This window comes from Poecilia reticulata, chromosome 10, assembly GCF_904066995.2.
Source record: "Poecilia reticulata chromosome 10, P_reticulata-male-v2, whole genome shotgun sequence".
In the NCBI taxonomy this organism is placed as follows: Eukaryota; Metazoa; Chordata; class Actinopteri; order Cyprinodontiformes; family Poeciliidae; genus Poecilia; species Poecilia reticulata.
Genome location: NC_088839.1, coordinates 7,047,117 through 7,065,754, shown reverse-complemented (window position 1 = coordinate 7,065,754; position 18,638 = coordinate 7,047,117). Strand labels below are relative to the sequence as shown.

The following is an 18,638-nucleotide window of genomic DNA, read 5'->3' as shown; positions in this document are numbered from 1 at the left end:
CACATCATGTGTTGATTTTTTCACTGTTCAGCGTCGGATTCTGTTTTTATGCCATAATTCACATCTAGTTCGTCGTTCCGTTTTATGTCCCGCTTCTCCTGTTTCAGAGTTTTGCACAATGTGCGCGTCTTTTTTTTAAGCCCCTAAGGTGCAGGGCGGTCGGGAAACGTATCGATGGGGAAAAGCCAGACCGACATAAACCTTTTAAAACAACGGAAACAATTTCTGCATTCTAATTATTGAAATTTAAAAGTGTTCTATCACACCCGTTTCATACCGGACCACTTACAGCACCATGTTAACGCTATAAAATGAAAGCTCTCTATCGTGGTATCACCCATGGAGGGATTTCTTTATTTAAATTGGTTAATTTTTCAGAGGGATACAAAGTGAGGGTATCGTGATTTTAGCTACCAGTAGCAGGAGAACGGAGCTGCGCCAAGAACCTAACAGAAGCTAAGAAACACTGAATAGAGGAAGAGCTGCCATCGATACAGTTGCGGCCAAGCATGATTTAATCCATCCATCCATCCATTTTCTTTCACCCTTGTCCCTAAGTGGGGTCGGGAGGGTTGCTGGTGCCCATCTCCAGCTAACGTTCCGGGCGAGAGGCGGGGTCACCCTGGACAGGTCGCCAGTCTGTCGCAGGCATGATTTAATATTACACAATACAGTTTTACCAAGTTGCTCAAAGTCTAAACTAGTATTGTTGTGCATTTAAGGTGTAAAGTTTACCTTCGACTAAACGCCCCCCAAAGGCATCCAGCGCCCCCCTTTTGTAAAAATGTCCGCCAGCGCCCCCTGCCGTCCTCTGAACGCCCCCTGGGGGGCGGTACCGCCCACGTTGAGAACCGCTAGTTTAGATGGTCAAAGAAAAGCTGAGCTCTGTAGTTTGTCCTGACTCAAATTATTCTTGGATATCTTAGCTACATTTACATTGGTAACAAATTCTAAACAGATGCGCTAAAGCCAGAAAAACTTTCAGCTCTAAAACCAAAGTGGTGTAGTCCAATCAGTGAAGTCTTGGGTTTCCCACTGAGATCTGCCTCTTCAGTTTCGTTAAAGTCGTTGTGTCTTAACTTGTAGTTGTGCTTAATGTGTTTTTGAATATGTTGTGTTTTTCAATTTGTAGTTGTGTTTAGTGATTAGTTGAAGTAGTTTGTACTTCAGGGCCACTGTGAATGCACCCTAATAACAGAAGAAGAAGAGGGTGGCAGCCTCAGTAGGTCAGAAACATGTCGGCTCCTCCTGTGTCGCGCAGCAGGCAGCGGGTCTGTGGCAGTGATGTAATGTCTGTGATGTGGCCTTGACCCACACTGACCCACAACTTGTGTCTAACTCAGCACCTCCCCCCCTCATACACACGCGCGCACGCACACACACGCACACACACACCTACACACACACACACACACACACACACACACACGCACACACACGCACGCACACACACACACACACACACACACACACACACACACACACACACACACACACACACACACACGCACACACACACACACACACACACACACACACACACACACACAGCCAGCTCCGGTCCTGCTGCTGCGCAGCATCAGAGCTGTCCAAACTCATTAGTTTCACATCCACGACTCCTCCACGCCTCTCCTCCTCCATCCATCATCGCCGCCTCCATCACTCCTCCTCGCCAGGCGCTCGGCGGCCCCTCCGGTCCTCTCCTTCTCACATCTACAACAAATCAATCCCTTTATTTGCTTCCTGAGGGGTTTGTTTGAGCAAGTGGCTGTCACGGGCCGGTTCGGGAAGCCGCAGCAGAGCGCCGCTGAATTAGAAATTCTCAATTATGGCGGTGAACCGGAGTGGGGCCGAGGCCCGTCGTGTGCGTGGTTACTCACTTTCCGTTGCTCCTCCAAGGAGACGGGGCCTGATGGGAACTCTTCACCGAATTCTGGATGACAAAAAAAAAAACAAAGAGACAATTTTATTAGAGGTCGTTTACAGCTGAGCAGTAGTGGAAAAACTCAAGTTGGACTCTTAAAAACGAAACAAAGACAAACATCTGGTTCACCCAGAGACAGTAGCTGCGTTTCCATCGATCATCAAAGTATGCAAGTTGGAATTACAAAACAAAGAAAGCTTTATGGAAACACAAAAACATGTTTTTTTTTACAAAAATGTTTTTCTTTGTCTGATAAAGTTTGTTTGAGGATAAAGTTTAAAAGACAAAACTGCAAAAAACACAAAATCTTACCAAGTAGTTTTGGTTTAATTTCCATTGAAAATATCTCAGTTCACTTGAAATAAAACAAAACTAACTTATAATAAACTTATAAAGCTTGCAATAATTCCTTACTATTTATGAGGAAGTGTGAGTTCCAGTGGCAGATTATTTCATTTATAACATGGAAAAAATATCTTGTTATAAATAAAACAATCTGCCAATATCAAGGAATTATTTACTTACAATAAGCTCTTATGTCTTGCTGAAAATTTGCTTCCAAATTAGTTTTGTATTATTTGAAATGCATCATGATATTTAAAATTGAAATTAGACCAAAAATAATTGGTAAGATTTTGTTTTTTTGCAGTGAAATTCCTAAAAATCAACCATAAAAACAGAAGTTCATCCCAGTTTCAACACGTAAGATATTCTGTAATCAGGATGTGTTTGGAAACCATCGATATTCTGTATTTCAGCTCTGGTTTCCTGACGTCCTGGAACCGCATAGAACCATTAGGTGACTAAACGAGTTACAGATCTGCTGTGTTGTTCTGCAGGGTGAAGCGCTCTGCCTCTGTCAACACGTCCCCGTCTGTAAACAGGCCGCGCCGCTGAGCGCCCCGTCACTCCCTTCCCAGAAATCCAATCCCATCAGTGAGAAACGCAGAACTGTGTTAATGACATCCTCAGTAATTAATTCAACTAAACGCAATTAATCAAAACAAGCACATTAAACCGCAACAATCCACTGCGATGATGGATGGAGCTAATTAATGCGTTAATATTAAAAGAAAAAGGAACAGAATTTCACAACGCCATGCAAAATTAATGCACAGGCAGCGTGGAAAGAGATCCGAGACGTGTGTGTGTGGGCGTGTGTGTGTGTGTGCGTGTGTGTGTGTGCGCGCGTGCGGTTGGCTTCGCACAGTCTGTCACGGAGGCAGACGATGAGAGACGGGGAAGGAAATCAACTCTGTGTCCAATTGTGTGTGTTGAGTTGTTACCTTGAAGTACTCCATGAGCGAGCGTGAGTACTTGACAGCGTGGTCTTTCTTCAGATGGAACATCCTCAGATACAGCAGAGACAGACAGCGGTTGCTATGGGAACACAAACGTTGGGAGGCGGATGAGTACAGATTCCCCCGTTCAAACTTTCTGCTTGGTGTTAGTTAGTCAGTTTAAGCCTGGACAATCATTTAAAGACGTGTAAACGTACGATTCACTTTTAAAATATGTGTCTGTTACTTGTACGTTTGTTCTGTCTTATTGGAAACGTACTAAGATATTTGCATGAGAAAACAGACAAAAAAAACAAACAAAAACTAAGTAACATTTTGTGTTTTTGCAGTGAAATAACTGCTTTTAACAGATTCATCAGTTTGAAGTTCAGAAGGTCTGGGAACTTTAATTAGAAACTCACAGCTTGTCACCGTTTCCCTACTGCAGTATATGATGTGACACAGAGGTTTATTTCTCACAGCAAAATGAGAAACTTTGGGGTCAAACAGTCGACACACTACAGCTGTTAGGTTATGCTGGATGGTTTTTCTTCTACAATCACAAATACAGGACACTGGGGAATTATTTCATTTTCTTCATTATAAAGAAATAAACACACACACATACACATACACACACACACACACACATATATATACTTTTTAATTTATTTTTTTTAATGTGATTAAAATCTAGGTTTCATTGTGATAATAAACTAATATTTTCAAACCTCCAAAACTGACTGACTGGTTTTATTGTTACTTTTCCTGATGTGAGATTTCCTTCCTCTATTTGGTTCCACAAACGCATCAATAAATGTCTAAATATTTAAACGTTTCTGTTTAGAGGAGACATTTCACTGCTTCTGTGTAAGGAAACCTATTTGATGATAGGTGAGCTTGTCTTAGAGCTGTACTGATGTTAACATGTCTCATTTATGCAGTTAGAGCATCATAGACCAAAAATAAAATGCTTTAAAAAACAAAAAAACAAATTTCAGTTTTTGGCTGATAAAACCAGGACGATTGCCGAGTCAAATTAAAGGTACAATAACAGCATATTAGTTACCATAATGTTATTTTTTGTAACTTTTAAAAGTAAAAGCACACATGTGTTTTTATATTATATTATTTGATTTGTAAAGCGGCTCACATAATGCTCCACGTTTCTTCAGTATTCCAACTGGTTTCCTGACTATTACTGGAGCTGTTCACTTTGGTCAGATAAATTCATCTTAGCAATTAACGCTTCAGGTGTGTTTTTGTAAAAAAATAAAATAAACAGGGTGATTCATGTAAAAGCAGCTCCTGCCTGCTGCCAAGTACAGTGGAGGACATGTGATGGACAAGTGCAGAGTGAGCAGTATTAATAGAATCAGAGCTTCTGTAATTTGTGTGTGCTGGACTTTTGTCTTATTAGCCAAAATATAAATATGATCACAAATATGTGAAGAATAAAATATTTGTTTTTTGCTCTTAGATTCTACTTTGTTTAATTTACCCAAATTCAAGTATATGTTATGCAAATTATCGACAGTCATAATTTGGCAGACGGCTGCACAGTGGCGCGGTTGGTAGAGCTGTTGCCTTGCAGCAAGAAGGTTCTGGGTTCGATTCCCGGCCCTGGTCTTTCTGCATGGAGTTTGCATGTTCTCCCTGTGCATGCGTGGGTTTTCTCCAGGTACTCTGGTTTCCTCCCACAGTCCAAAAACATGACTGTTAGGTTAATTGGCCTCTCCAGATTGCCCCTAGGTGTGAGTGTGTGTGTGCATGGTTGTTTGTCCTGTGTGTCTCTGTGTTGCCCTGCGACAGGCTGGCGACCTGTCCAGAGTGTACCCCGCCTCTCGCCCGAAACGTTAGCTGGAGATGGGCACCAGCAACCCTCCTGATCTCATTAAGGGACAAGGGTGCAAGAAAATGGATGGATTTGGCAGAACTGCGACCCCTAGATGGCGGCAAAAATCATCTAAATATGAACCTGAAACGTGATGAATTTACTTAAACAGGCACTCATGGTATATGTTCATCACACTGGCTGTGTGCTGGTTTGAGAAGTGATAAGAACAGACTTGAGGAGGCGGATCGTACCACAGGACAGCTAGCCTCTTCTCCAAGACGGTGGCCGAGTGGCTGGTGAAGTTCTTCAACCTCATGGCGTACCTGCAGGGCAGAGAAGCTCGTCACTCCTCTGGTGTTTACCGATTCACTTCAGGAAAGTGCAGATGCACAAAAACTGGGAATAAAAGAGTTTTTCCAGAATCATTTGTAACAACACATCAAGCAAAAACACGAGTTTTAATCTGAGAATAACATCTAAGCAGTCACTTCTTTGCTCTTTATTGATCTTTGAAGACAAATTCTCATCATTTCCACAATCATCCTCCTTAAGGAGCAGCCAAAGGTGAAGCCACCGATCTGAAGCCCGGGTCTTCCTCGAGGACACTTCAGCGCGACGGATGAGTGCAGATGAGCGGATCTTGAACCCCAGCTCTCCAGCTAAATGGCCGTCTCCCTCTTCACGGCCCCGCGCCTCTCAGACCGAGCCGCTCGTTTGTTATTCGCCGTTTGCTCTCTCCGAGTTGCACTCGGCGGCTTCGCACGCTGGCAGCGCTCAAAGGACCCAACCCTGAGATCTGGCTAATTTACACAGATTAGCAACCTTGTAGGTGTGTGAAGGGCTGGAACACAACAAAAAAGACTCGGAGCTGAAGAGTCCAGCTGGTTGCATGCAGGCTTGCATGCTAAATCAGTGCTCATTAAAAAGGCATTGCTTTAATTTGCCATTTGCGGTGGAACGGGTGCAAATTTACACGGCCACAGGACTTTATGAGAGCCGTTTCATCAGGTAGGAAATGATCACTTGTTGCTATAAATTATATGTATTCATTTTGCAATACAAAAAAAAAAACAGATTATAACTGTACCACTGGATACTTAAGCAGTACTTCATTTTATTTCATTTTATTGTCATTAAATTTTGCAACTTTTCAGACAAAACATTTGGTATCAGTCAAAATCAGAATCGGCAGGTCAGGCTTTTTAAAGATCGGTGAACTAGTTATTAAACCATAAAATGAAGTGAATCCCAATAAAAGGGATGGAGAATAAAGTGTGGACAGTAAAAGTCCATCCAACTGGCCAAAGATACGACTTTAAAAATAAAACCCCTGTAGCTCCTGGACCCAAAGAGGAAATCCTGACTGCAGTATTGCAAATATTGATGTTGCTGTGAATGTTGTGCAGTTCTAGTAAAAACGTTTCCTGACCCTCGTTGGCTTCTTCCTGCCGTTGATCCGTACCTGATGAGCTCCACCGTCTCTGAGTACATGGTGTACGGCGATTTGGCCTCCAGCGGATCGCGCTCCATGGCGTTCCCGCACTCTATGAAGGAGAGGGCGCCGTCCGCGTAGTTCACCGCTTTCCCAAATTTGTCCGTCTAAGGAGCACGGAGGAGGAGGAAGGTGACAGAGATGAAATGCCAGAGAAGACAGAAGAGGCAAGAGTTGGAATGACGGCGGCGCCGCGGCCTTCGCTTTGAATAATCTCCCACTAAGATGCAAATCCCCCGATAAATCTGAGGAAACGATGCGTACACGTAGCATAAATAACAAGTTCAATAAATCTGACTTCATTGTTTGGGGAGGATCCGATAATTCTTTTGATATTGTTTAATCCTGCAGACATCATCACTCTCTGAGCGCGAGCCCCTCTTGGAGACAAACGCTGTAATAAATAACACAAATTACAGCGTGCAGGCCTCGATGCTAAATAGATTTGCATTGTGCAGAGACTGGAAGCCTGTATATGATTACAGTATACTAAACGCTGTGTGCTTTGAAACCCATCTAACACTGTCTGAGCCTGATTGTGGATCATTCCCTGATTGATTTTCAGCAAAGCGTGGAGCCGTGCAGCGTCTTACCAAAGCGTCGGCCTTGTGCTTCAGCCTCTTTGCCTCCTGCATGTAGTACTCTGCACTGTGGACTCTGGAAAACAACAAAAACAAGAACATAACTTGTGTCTGCACAGACCAGCGTCCAAGCAGAAAGGCTGGAATCCTCCAGAATGATGGAGTGATTTACATAACCACCGGCTCCACAGAAGCCTGTTTGTGTACACACACCTCAGGCTCGGTGTAACCTTAGAACGACAGCAAAACACGCTTCATAAATAATGCAGAGGCAAGAAAATAAGTGCGGAGATGTATCGTCTGTCCAGATTTGAGCAGAGCTGGACTAGTGTTGATGTAGTTAAAGCTGCTACATGATATCAACTGGCCACCTCCTGGCTCTTGTTCAGGAGAGAAAGGTGGAAATCTCACTCACTACGGAGGGTGAAGGTTGGAATGAGGCTCTAGCAGAGGAGAACGATACTCCATACGGTCACTTTAGTACAATAATGAACTAAGCCATTTTTTTTAACCTAAAGTGATGTTAACAAAAACATTGCATCCTTTTTATTTTCAAAATTGATTTAGGCAAAAATAAAATAAAAAATCCTTTTGGCAAAAAAAGGCTTAAATGTGATGATATTTTGGTTTTGATCCAATACCTAATATTTTCATGGTCAACATTGCCAACTCCGATACTTTTCATTATTCAAGTTTGATAGGTCAAACTTAACAATTAGATGTTTTTGTGTTTTTTTTCCTTTGAATTACATTGTTAAAACTTTAGAAAGAATTCTGACCCATGTCTGCAAAATACCTTAACAACATCTTTTACCACACTGGTATTGATCGATACTGGTATTGACGATATTTTGGGATTTAGACGTTGGGTCACACCACAGCTTAAGATGATGGTTGATCGTCTCCAAAGCGCCACTTGCAGCCCCAGGCCGCAGGTTGTAAACCCCTAGGCTTCAGTGAGACCTGACAATGGTAAATGTGTCTTTACTTTATAGTGGAGACGGTTTAAGATGTGTTGAATGAGATGTTCATTAGGATGTTGCCTAACTTTCCTCCTGTGTTTTTCTTCCTAATACTCTCCTCCGAATCCCTGAGGTTTTCACAGAACAGCTGGTTTTAACTTGTACACCAGAGGGCCACACTTAGCAGCCAGGGTAAATCTGAGTTGCTCTGGGTTTTATTTAGGGGGATCAATGTTCAGGGGTCTGAAATGTGCTGCTTTATGTTTGTTTTATAAAATTCCAATAAATTAAATAGCAGTTTGTGGTTTAAAGGGACATAATGAGAAAAAAATCCAAGAGCTACACTGAAAAAAAACAAAAAACACAAAATCTTGCCAAATGTTTTTGGTTCAGTTTCCAATGTTACAAATCAAATAATCTACCAGTGAAACTAGTAATTTATTATCAATATTACTAAATTATTGACTTAAGCTCCTAGATCTCGCTGAAAAGTTACTTGTAAGTTAGGTTTAGTCTTACTTTAAGTCTACCAAGATGTTTGCACTAGAAACACTGAAATGTTGAGTTTTTGCAGCTGCCTTTGTGAGGCTCTGCACATGGAAAACCTGCTTCCTTCTGTCCAGCAGACAGTTTTCCGCTCTGCCTCTGTTTTCCAGATGAAACCATCTTCACAGGAGCGTGAGCGTCTGCTTACGTGTCGGTGAACGACAGTCTCGGCCTTCGCGGTTCGGACTGGTCCATCATTGCCTCGGACCACACCTCGGAGTCCGAGTGGCCGTTGGCATGGTAACCGTCTCCGCCAGGTTTATCGCAGTGGGAGTTCATGTCCTGAGGTGGAGAGGCCATTGATATTCATAGTTTCGACAATAAAAATCTGCATGACAATTAGATGGCCACTTAAACGCAGCCGTTGTCCTTCCACTTAGTTTTAACGCCGCAGCCACATTCCTGCTCTCTGACTGTGCCATTAAACTTACAGGTCCTGCAACACCAGGATGTGAATAAATCCAGGCCGTTTCATATTCGCTGACCTCCAGGGGAACACTTACCCCGCTGTTTCTAGTGTGTGCCGTCGCCTTCCCTTCGCCCCGCCGGTGTCTGTGCGACGAGGCGGCGGCAGAGGACGCCGAGCAGGGCAGCATCCCCACGGCACCGGCCTCCTCGGCGAGGGAGGGGCCGCCGTCGCAGGCCCTCTTGCGGGGGGGCTCGTCGGACAGCGGCGACAGCAGTGGGGGCAGCAGTTTGTCGTCACGCCGCCGGGTCTGCTTCCTGTTCAGAGAGCCGCTGAACGCCAACAACAAGGACGACAGAGAAGATTAATTCATGCGTTCTCATTACTGGTTTACTTGTGTAAAAAAAAAAAAAAAAAAAAAAAAACAGCTTTATGAGTGTGAAAAAACTTTACACCCCAGATCCATTTCAAGCCCAGAGTGAGAAACTAAATACGTCTTATGATTGTGAAGTTAGCATAGCTAGCATAGCTAGCATAGCACGAAACTGAAACGTTTCTGACAAGAAATGAACTGAAAGTACTAAGACATGAGATAGAAATTATGCTAAAATAATGTAGCAATTATTGAATAGTGAAAGAAAAAAGACATTCTAAAAGTCGATGTTTCTTTACATATTTTCTAGCTTTGCCTGTGGGTTTGTAAAGGGGTTGTGCAGCCAGAAGCCAAAGCTGTTTGAGGGAGAACATAATGTGGAACAACAGCAGCTTAAACGAACCTTGAGGAGAAAAACTCCTGGAGGAGCTGAAAACAACCAGACAAAACTTCTCTCATCATCAGTCTGACTTCTCCTCATTGGACCAATCGGAGTCGTCCAGAGATTTAAATATCACATTTGGAAAACCATTTCACGGCTTCTAAAACTGTACTTTTCCTCCCCGTGCTGCACATTCGTGATTATTCCCTCGGCCGCCTCGTTGGAGCTCCGGTGACTCATATTGTTTGCAACACAAGTGATAATATTTTTATGTTTTTCCGCTCCCTGGAAACTCTGGGGGGTTTGATGCAGCTAGAAAGTTGCTGAGCTCACAGAACAGGGCCCCAGGCACCGACATTAGAGATGATATACAAAATAAGGCAGACAAAGACTAATTACTTGCAGTAGAGATAGAGAGTGTGTGTGTGTGTGGATATTTGAGGGTGTGTGTATACCTTTGTGCCTGCGTGCAGCATATCTGATGTGTGTTTTGGATATACTAATTTGCATGCGTAAGGTGTTAAGTTTTCTCCTCCCTAACAGGATATTTTTTTCTCTCTGTATATCTTGTTGAGTTATATACTCACAGTAATATATGGCTTTATGATCAACAAGCTCTTTTATTGCTCTTTTGTTCCCAACACTGAGACAAATCTAATACGAAAAGAGATAAAGCTGCTTCATTTTTATATATGGGCGAGTGTGGGGAGGTTCAAACCAACTCTGCCTTCAGTGAGAATATAATTCTGGCCCGTGTTAAATAATTAACTGTGACTAGTCAGTTCAGTTTTATTCACCACACCCAGGCTGATTATTTTAAGACTTAAAAATGTAGAAACTGCTTGAACTGGACCTGAACCCAACCTGAAGTAGGCAAAGAAGCTTCCTGGGAGAGAAAAACCCACTGAAAGCTCACAGGGCAAAATGGACTTTAAATTTTATCGCAATATTTTGTGGTACTATTGTGATAAAGCTAAAGATTATATATATATATATATATATATATATATATATATATATATATATATAAAAATTCTATATAAATCTATAATTTTTTAGACAACTGTATGGTTGTGACTTTATGGCAAAGCAATTACAGTGCCACAAATCCAAATATTGCTCTTGAAAAATATCCCCATTTACAACGAGCTGCAGGATGTAACAATGTGGTTTATATCACTAGCTGATGCTACATAGTTAGCATTGAGATGCTATCTTAGGTTTGAATAGCTTTGCTAACAGGCTAACTCCTTTTAGCACATCAGCAGTGTTTTCCAGCATCTCATCAAGATGATTTCTCAAGAAATTAACCCCTAATGGGCCAAGAGAAGCAGCCTTGTCGTCCATCGTTGTTAGTGGATGTCGTCTGTGCGCCAGATTTACGGGTGTACCAAAAACGCGCAAATACAAAGGTTCCGCTGGGAACATTTGCATGTAAAAAAAACAAACAACAAACACACTAGCATGCGATTAATCACATTAAAATTTTTAACACGTTAAAATGTATATAACTATTTAACTGAACTGCTCCGTGCATTCTGCCCGACTTGGAAAGGTGATAATCTGAACCATTTAAGTGTAATCAAGAGGGGGGGAAACATGTTTCACTATTAATTTCTTCACATTTCATCTTTAGGTTTAAAACCGTGCTGCGTTGTTTTCCCTGAGGTAGATCTGAATCCTTCCTGAGCATCAGAGTGATCAGTCCAGCCAGGGAAACACCTGCCAAACGTCGCAGGAAGCTGCTGACTGAGCCTGATGATCTCATCGCCCCGTTCGCAGCTTTCCGCCGAAAAGCCTCCCGGATGATAAACAGAGCGAGGTGACAATCACACAGTGTCACAGGTTCAACCCCCGGTCACCCCGTCCTCCTCCCCCGCGCCTCTTTAAGAAGCCCCAGACGCTATAAAAATATTTCCTCTGTAGCTGTCACACAGGAGCTTATTTACAGCGACAGGCGGCCTAGTCTGTTTTTAAATAATTCACACGGAGAGCTGAAATTCACGCTTTGTCATTCCTGTGTCACATTGTGAATGAAAGTCGCCTTGTGTGGCAGCTTCATTGGTGCAGTGAGAAATATGAAGCGCTGCCAGAAAGACCCGCTCAGCATTACAGTCATCGGATAACCTCTCCGCCTGCCGCTCCCCTGGGGACGGCTTGCTCAGTACGGGGAACAGACCGGGAGCGGCGTCTTCCAGTTCACACCAATCACTAACACACCACAGATGACACCTATGACAGAAGGTGTCATCTGTGGTGAAGCCTCTTTACACCACAAGAGCAGTAAAAACAAGGAGCCGAGGACCTGATCTCAGAACGAGGGAACCTTGGCTGAAGTACGATGAGAACCTGGGTTGTTTTTTGTTTTCTGGAGGGAAGTAAAAGTGAAGCCCAAAAGAACAAAAACATAAAAAAAAAACTGGGTGTTGTTTGTTCTCATCCAACTGAACGTTGCAAAAGGCTTTGAAAAAACTGTAAGAAGCTGATTTGAGAAGAACTGGTCCAGAACAACGGAGTGTAGAACTAGAGATGCACAGATATGGACATTTGGGGCGATGCTGATATCTGATGTTTAGGCCTGTAACAAGTGATAAATCAATTAATCTCATGATAAATTAAAATGACCTCAATCATTTTAATTTGCATGATTTATTGTTTTTTCTTTGTTCTCTCTACCAACTAACTAACTTATTATTAAAAGTCTTCAGTCTGGTGTTTTGGAGACGACATAATACTCTCGTTTGATATTTAAATGTGTCAAATGTTCATTACATTTAAAGTTTATTCATCTTTGAGAATGTGTTCTTGCATTATTTTACCATTTCCATTATATTAATTGAAAATGGTCTCAAAATAACTATATTATCATTTATTGCAATAACTTCTGGGACAATTTATCATGCAGTAAGATTTGTTATCATGACACATCTACCGATGTTAACATTTCTGTTATGACTGCTAACCGATATTTACCAATATCATATATATTCTACACATTGGATACATTTCTCTGCCCTTCAAAGCTGAGAAACAACAACCTGACCATCAATATTACTTCTCTGTCATGGTGACCAAACAAAAACCTCATGACCATCTACCACCAGAAACACAAACAGCAACAAGATGGAAATAAACATCGCTTGTTAATATCGACTCAGTTTGATTCATCAGACCAATTCTGATATGTTAAGAAAACAGGCCGATATCATTGTTAATGCTGATGTATCGTCGATGTAGTAGTTTAGATTTGCAGAGTTTATTTGACCACTACTTGTTTGTGTCTGAATTTGCTTTTATCTACTTAAGTTAGATTAAAATTTGCCACAATCTTTATTATAAATGTCATAGTTATTGTAGTTAATATGAGCATCTCTTAACTTTTAGCACTTTTAATCATCACACCTCAGAGCTTTACATCAGTTTTGCTTTCTGTGCGAGTTATTATCTTCTCTAATAAATGTCAGCTTGTCTGTAAGCCGGAGGCCCAAACCTGAGGACCAGGAGTAGTAGATAGGTGCTCCTGATTGATTGATTGATTGATTGATTGATTGATTGATTGATTGATTGATTGATTGATTGATTGATTGATTGATTGACTGATTGATTGGTGCACGTCTGGTGTTCCCACATCAGAACTTACTCTGCAGAGCTGCTCTTGTGGTTGTGTATTGGTGAGATGCATGGTGGGAGGAGCAGGCAGTCTTTGTCCAGGCGCAGCTTCTTGTTACACTTGACCGGTGATTCTCCGTGGTCCAACTGGGAACAGAGGACAGGGACGATGGGTTAGCTGAGAAGCGACCGGACGGTTTGGGGATCAACATGGCCGTAGTTTAATCAGCACCTTGTGTTTCCTCTTGCTCTTGCTGGTGTGTTTTTCTGTGGGAGCCACCATGTTTGCAGCCGCCTGCCTTCTGTGTTTACCTCCACTCTCCAGTCTCTCCGTCCGCCCAGCCAGCCTGGGATTACCCTGCTCCTGCCCAGGGGGGTTATCCAGTACCCCCATACCCTGACTAATCTTCTCTCGGTCCCTCGGCACAGTCCTCTCCTTTTCCCCAAATCCAAACCTCTCCCTGTCCTCTCTGTCCGTCTGCCTCTCCCTCTCTCCTTGCCTTTCTTTGTCCTTCACTAAACGCTCGCTTTCTTCTTCTTGTCTCTCCCCCTTCGTCAGCTTCTGCCTCTCTCTGTCCCTCCCCGCGTTCCCTTCCCGTTCTACAACTCCGATCCTGGCTCTTTCCCCCGCCGTCTGCCCCGGCACCCTGCTGAGGAAGCTCAAGTCGATTTTCACCCACAAACTCTGAACCTCGTGATATTCGCTCAGAGGGGACAGAGCCACATCGTGTCCCACGTTTGACGGCGGTGATGCAGGCCCCGCATCCTTCCCCTGCCCTCCGGACCCTCCGGGATCGGGAACCGAGTTCCCAAAGGAAGCACTTATGTTGCTGATGCTCAGCAGGTTGCCGTTGCCGACGCCACCACCTCCGCTGCCGACTACGCCGACGCTGTCTTTGATTCGGAGTCCAGTTCCGGCAAACGTGCCCAGACTTCCCGCCCCTGCGGCAGAGCCGAGGCACGGGAGCAGAGGCGCGTGGCTGTGCGCGTTGGCCAGCATCTGGGCGCTGATGGCCGAGCGCGTCGTCTGGGCTGGCAGGGACGGGATCTTGGTGGCTTCCTCGCCGTCCGACTGGCATTCCGACGAGGAGGAGGAGGAATCCGTTTCGATGAATTCCCTGGACTTCGGTGTGATTTTGGTGCTGGGACCTCTGTGTTTCCTCTTATCCTGTTACATGGATCAACAGCAAAAATAAAACAAACAAAAAAAAAAGAAGCAGAGGGACGTTTAGTCAGTCATATAAAATCCCACAAGGTTTGACTCGTTTCCCTCGGAGCAGGCGTGTCAAACTCATTTCATTTTGGGTCACATCAAGGTCATGAATGTTCTCAGAGGGACGGTTGTGTTAGAATTTATTGATAAAACTCATTAAACTGTTGAAATGTTAATAAACAGCTGTATCTGCATTGAATAAGTACTTCTTAAAGGGGCAGTATCATGTAAAAATAAAGTTTATGATCTTTACTTCATATTATAAAGTTATTCTGTCATCAAAAACATACCTGGAGTGTGTTTTATGGAGTGAGTATTGAGTCTTTCGTGCATGTTTGAGAAATCCTTTAATCTCCATGGCAACCATTCAGCCGTCCAAAACGCCTAGTTGGACCTAGCTCTGCCTTCGAGGACGGAGCTCCTTGTATTATCACGGAGGAGGAGTTTTTAAAGAGTCAGAGACTCAATTTGAAGGCACTAAATTACAAGTCAAATTTGATGCATGCAGCACTTTAACAACTGAAGATAATATAGATGAATAAGTGGCTCAATGTACCTGGAAAACATATAATACTGGCCCTTTAAAATAAAAAAATATTGAATATCTTGTGATTTTTTTGTTTTGTTTTTACAATCAAAAATCACTGATTTTGTGGAGCTAATTTAGAAATATTTACAAGAAATTTTTAACCCGACGTATCAATGTCACGTTATAGTTTGTGATCAAGTTAGGCTGAGACAGCAGAAGACAGGAACACTGCCACCCGCATGCAGGCATTAGTAAAGTTTTAGATTATATTTGCAGAGAATTTCCAATAAATTCCCAACTGTCCGTTAGCGCGGAAAAGTGAGGTGATCTGTTAATTTAGCATGAGAAACCCATTGATGTCATTTGGAAGTTTACAGATAAAAATGCTTTGATCGATACAATAATATTAGTTATCTTGAAGATTGTATTTTATATGTCTCTCTCTGGAGTCTAGAGGAAAAAAAAAAATCCTGACTGTCTTAGAAAAGAGCCCAGCCTCAGCGATCAACCCGCTGAAACAATCCGGCTTATTTACCACGAATCGATGCGCTCCTAAACTCCCCAACAAAAGAGATCTGCTGTAGACAAACATTATAATCAAAAACAAAGCCTGTAACTGGATCACCAAACGCGATAATATCATGCAAATTATGCGGCACAAGTTGCCAGCTTGTTCTACTAATCTGTGAAGTGAAAAGAAACATGCTTTGGCTGTGTGACTCCGGATGTCACCAGCGTTCAGCGCGCACGAGTCACACAGCCGAGTGGACGGCCGTCTGCTTGGCACATGCAAATTAAAAGATGCGTCTAATGTTTCTTATCTACCAGTTCCTTCATAGATGAGTTTGCTTTTGTTTAGAAGGAGAGCTTGTTTGTGAATCCTCGCCGTTTTGAGTTGAGATTTTTGTCTCCTGTGAAAGCAACAAAGCAGACACAAGCGGTACTTTTATGACAAAGATGTAAAACTTTGCTGCGTTTAATGTGTTAAAAGTATTCAAACTTTGGACATTTATAGTAGAAATGAAGCGTCAAAAAGTAATTTTTTCTTTAAAAAACAAAACAAAAAAACCCTTTTATCTAAAATCATTGAAGATTTTTCTTTATGAACACATCCAAGTTGTTGAAAGCAAAACTGGTGCAACGTGTTTAACACGTCAGTGTTTAAACGCCAAAAACCTCAACACAGCTGCTTTTATACTCACCATAAAATTGCGCAGCTGGAATTACAAAAATAAATTTGCTTAATGAAAACACAGCAATTTAGAAAGAACTCTTTTGATAAAGAGTTTTTAGGATGAGGTGGTTCTTCAGCCGTATCAAAATTAGAGTATTTCACAAAGCTGCAGTGGAAAATCTTTTCTTTGCATCAAACAGGTTGCATGACCAACAACAGGATGTTACTACTGGAGGAAAACATGAAGAGACTACAGGAAGTGGTAGGAAGATGATGGTGCAGAGTTTTTATGACTTATCACATGACCAGGTTTATTCACAGGAGATTTTAATTACGTTTCTTATTTAATGGAAACGTTGCAATTGCAAAAATAGTTTTTGACATTAGTGGAATATTGACAAAGTTTTGTACAAATTTGTCAAGGCTAATGACTCCTGATTTATCACGATGCATTTTTTTGGTGACAATTCAGCAAAACATTTTTTCTGTCTCTTCATGCTGGAAACTAAAGCGTTTCCCTTCAGAATGCGTGAACAATCCGCTACACATGCCGGACCCGGTGCTGAGTTTTCCAGATGTTGGAAAGAGGCGGTGAGGCGTTTTGAGTGAAGAGCCGACGCTGACCTGGTTCACAGTGACAGCAGGAAGAGGCACGGGGGTCTGCAGCAGCGCTGCTGGTGGAGTGGCTGAGCTGGTGGCGCTGCGAGGCTCTTTCCTCGGGGCCGTCTTCCCGCTGAGAGGCTTCCCCCGCGGCCTGGGGGGGTTCTGGTGCTCCAGGGGAGGCGGGGGCAACAGGTCCTTCTCTCTCGCCGCAGGGCTAGTTAGAGGAGACACAAACAACAGGAAGCGCGGCGCTCCGAGTTAAGATCAAGCCGGCAGCGAGGCGTGGCGACCCCGGTTACTGATCGCTGCCAAACAGCTGAGCAGAATGTTTGCCTGGGCTAACTCCGGGGGGCGAATGGGTGTTCGAAATGGAAAACTAGATAAATAAATAAATGCAATGGGGTGAAATAATTGAAAACAGCATGAGTTTAACTGAACTAGTCTGGAAGTTTAGGATGCAAGAGAGGAGAGGAATAAGTGAGTGAGGGAGAGAGAAATGAGAAAGGAAACAGGAAGGTGGTTTTGTTCTGCTAATTGGCCTGAAGTCAAGCTGAGCAACGAGTTCAACGTCGGTTCCACTAAATCCACTGTGGGAAATCACGATTTACACACACTCATCATCTGCAATCATTTCCTTGGATTTTTGAGCTTTTTATATTGCATTTGAGCTGCTTTGTGATGTTTATACAACATAAAACTTCACAGAGTTTAAAAAACAAGAAGCGTGTGACGTTTTCCCCCCAAAACCCACAAGGGATCTACACTGACCAAACGCTCTAAGTAGCAGTAGCTTCCAGCTCTGGGTGAATATTTGACCCGTCTTCTAGTCAGAAATGGTAAAACTGATAATGGTTGAATAGTTTCCTGATCTGGGTTTTTACTACAACCCATAAACCGGAAAAGGCCAGAGTCATTCCTGAAGGTTAATGTTAGCCTGATTTATCCACTCCAAATCCGGCTTGGATGTGTAGCTTGAGAGAATGTGTGTGTTTGGGATTATTGTCTTGCTGATACACACACTTGTGTCCGAGTTTCAACCATTTTGACTAAACTTTCTGTTTCAGATGAAGGGAGGATGCTGACAGGGTTTCTACAGGTTTCATCAACTCAAATGTAAGATGTTCCTAAAAGACGGTTATGAATGAAATTTAAGATCCGTATCATGACAGAAATGTACAAAAAAAAATCACATTTTGTATAGAGTCAAGCTTTTTCTGCCCAGAACGAACATGGCAGCGTACAACAGAAGTGGAGAAGACAAACATCGTCCAGCCAGCCAGCGATCATTTACCAAACAGACACATATAAAGCTAGCAAAGGCAACTTAGCAGCTAGTTAGCAGTAGCCTCAGTCACAGGACGGAAAGAAGATGTCTGCGTGCGACTCTAATGAACATTTTGTTATGGCTTGATTATTTAATCTTCCATATTCTATGTAGTTTATTTTTCTCATGAAACTTTTGTCAGGCAAAGAGTTTGAGTCGCACACACTCACAGACGTCTCAGATTATTTCACTTAAAATAAATACTTTTTCATCAATATTAAGGAGCTATTGTCTTACAACAAGCTTCTGCTTCTAACTTTAAAGTTACTTGTAAGCTAGTTTTGTCTTATTTCAAGTTTACTAAGATATTTGCACTAGACCAAAAACACTTGGTAGGATTTTGTTTTTGCAGTGCAGCCGGGGTTAAATATCCAGCCACAGCTCTTTGTCCTCTGATCTTAGT

General features: G+C 42.6%; 1 protein-coding gene across 3 annotated transcripts in view; it reads right to left on the bottom strand.

Annotated features, from left to right (window-relative positions):
- The window catches only part of aff2 (AF4/FMR2 family, member 2), a 206,482-nt gene that overhangs the window by 11,078 nt on the left and 176,766 nt on the right, over positions 1–18,638 (bottom strand). For 2 of the 3 annotated variants that reach the window (XM_081611900.1, XM_081611899.1), the window contains exons 15-24: positions 16,933–17,125; positions 13,625–14,560; positions 13,424–13,539; positions 9,126–9,360; positions 8,771–8,904; positions 7,127–7,190; positions 6,504–6,640; positions 5,293–5,364; positions 3,211–3,304; positions 1,881–1,933 (exon numbers count right to left, since the gene is read on the bottom strand). In XM_081611900.1, coding sequence (XP_081468026.1) covers positions 1,881–1,933; positions 3,211–3,304; positions 5,293–5,364; positions 6,504–6,640; positions 7,127–7,190; positions 8,771–8,904; positions 9,126–9,360; positions 13,424–13,539; positions 13,625–14,560; positions 16,933–17,125 — 2,034 coding nt within the window. Of the gene's footprint in view, positions 1–863; positions 1,714–1,880; positions 1,934–3,210; positions 3,305–5,292; positions 5,365–6,503; positions 6,641–7,126; positions 7,191–8,770; positions 8,905–9,125; positions 9,361–13,423; positions 13,540–13,624; positions 14,561–16,932; positions 17,126–18,638 lie in introns of those variants that run through there. The other variant, XM_081611901.1, reaches the window with a different exon arrangement.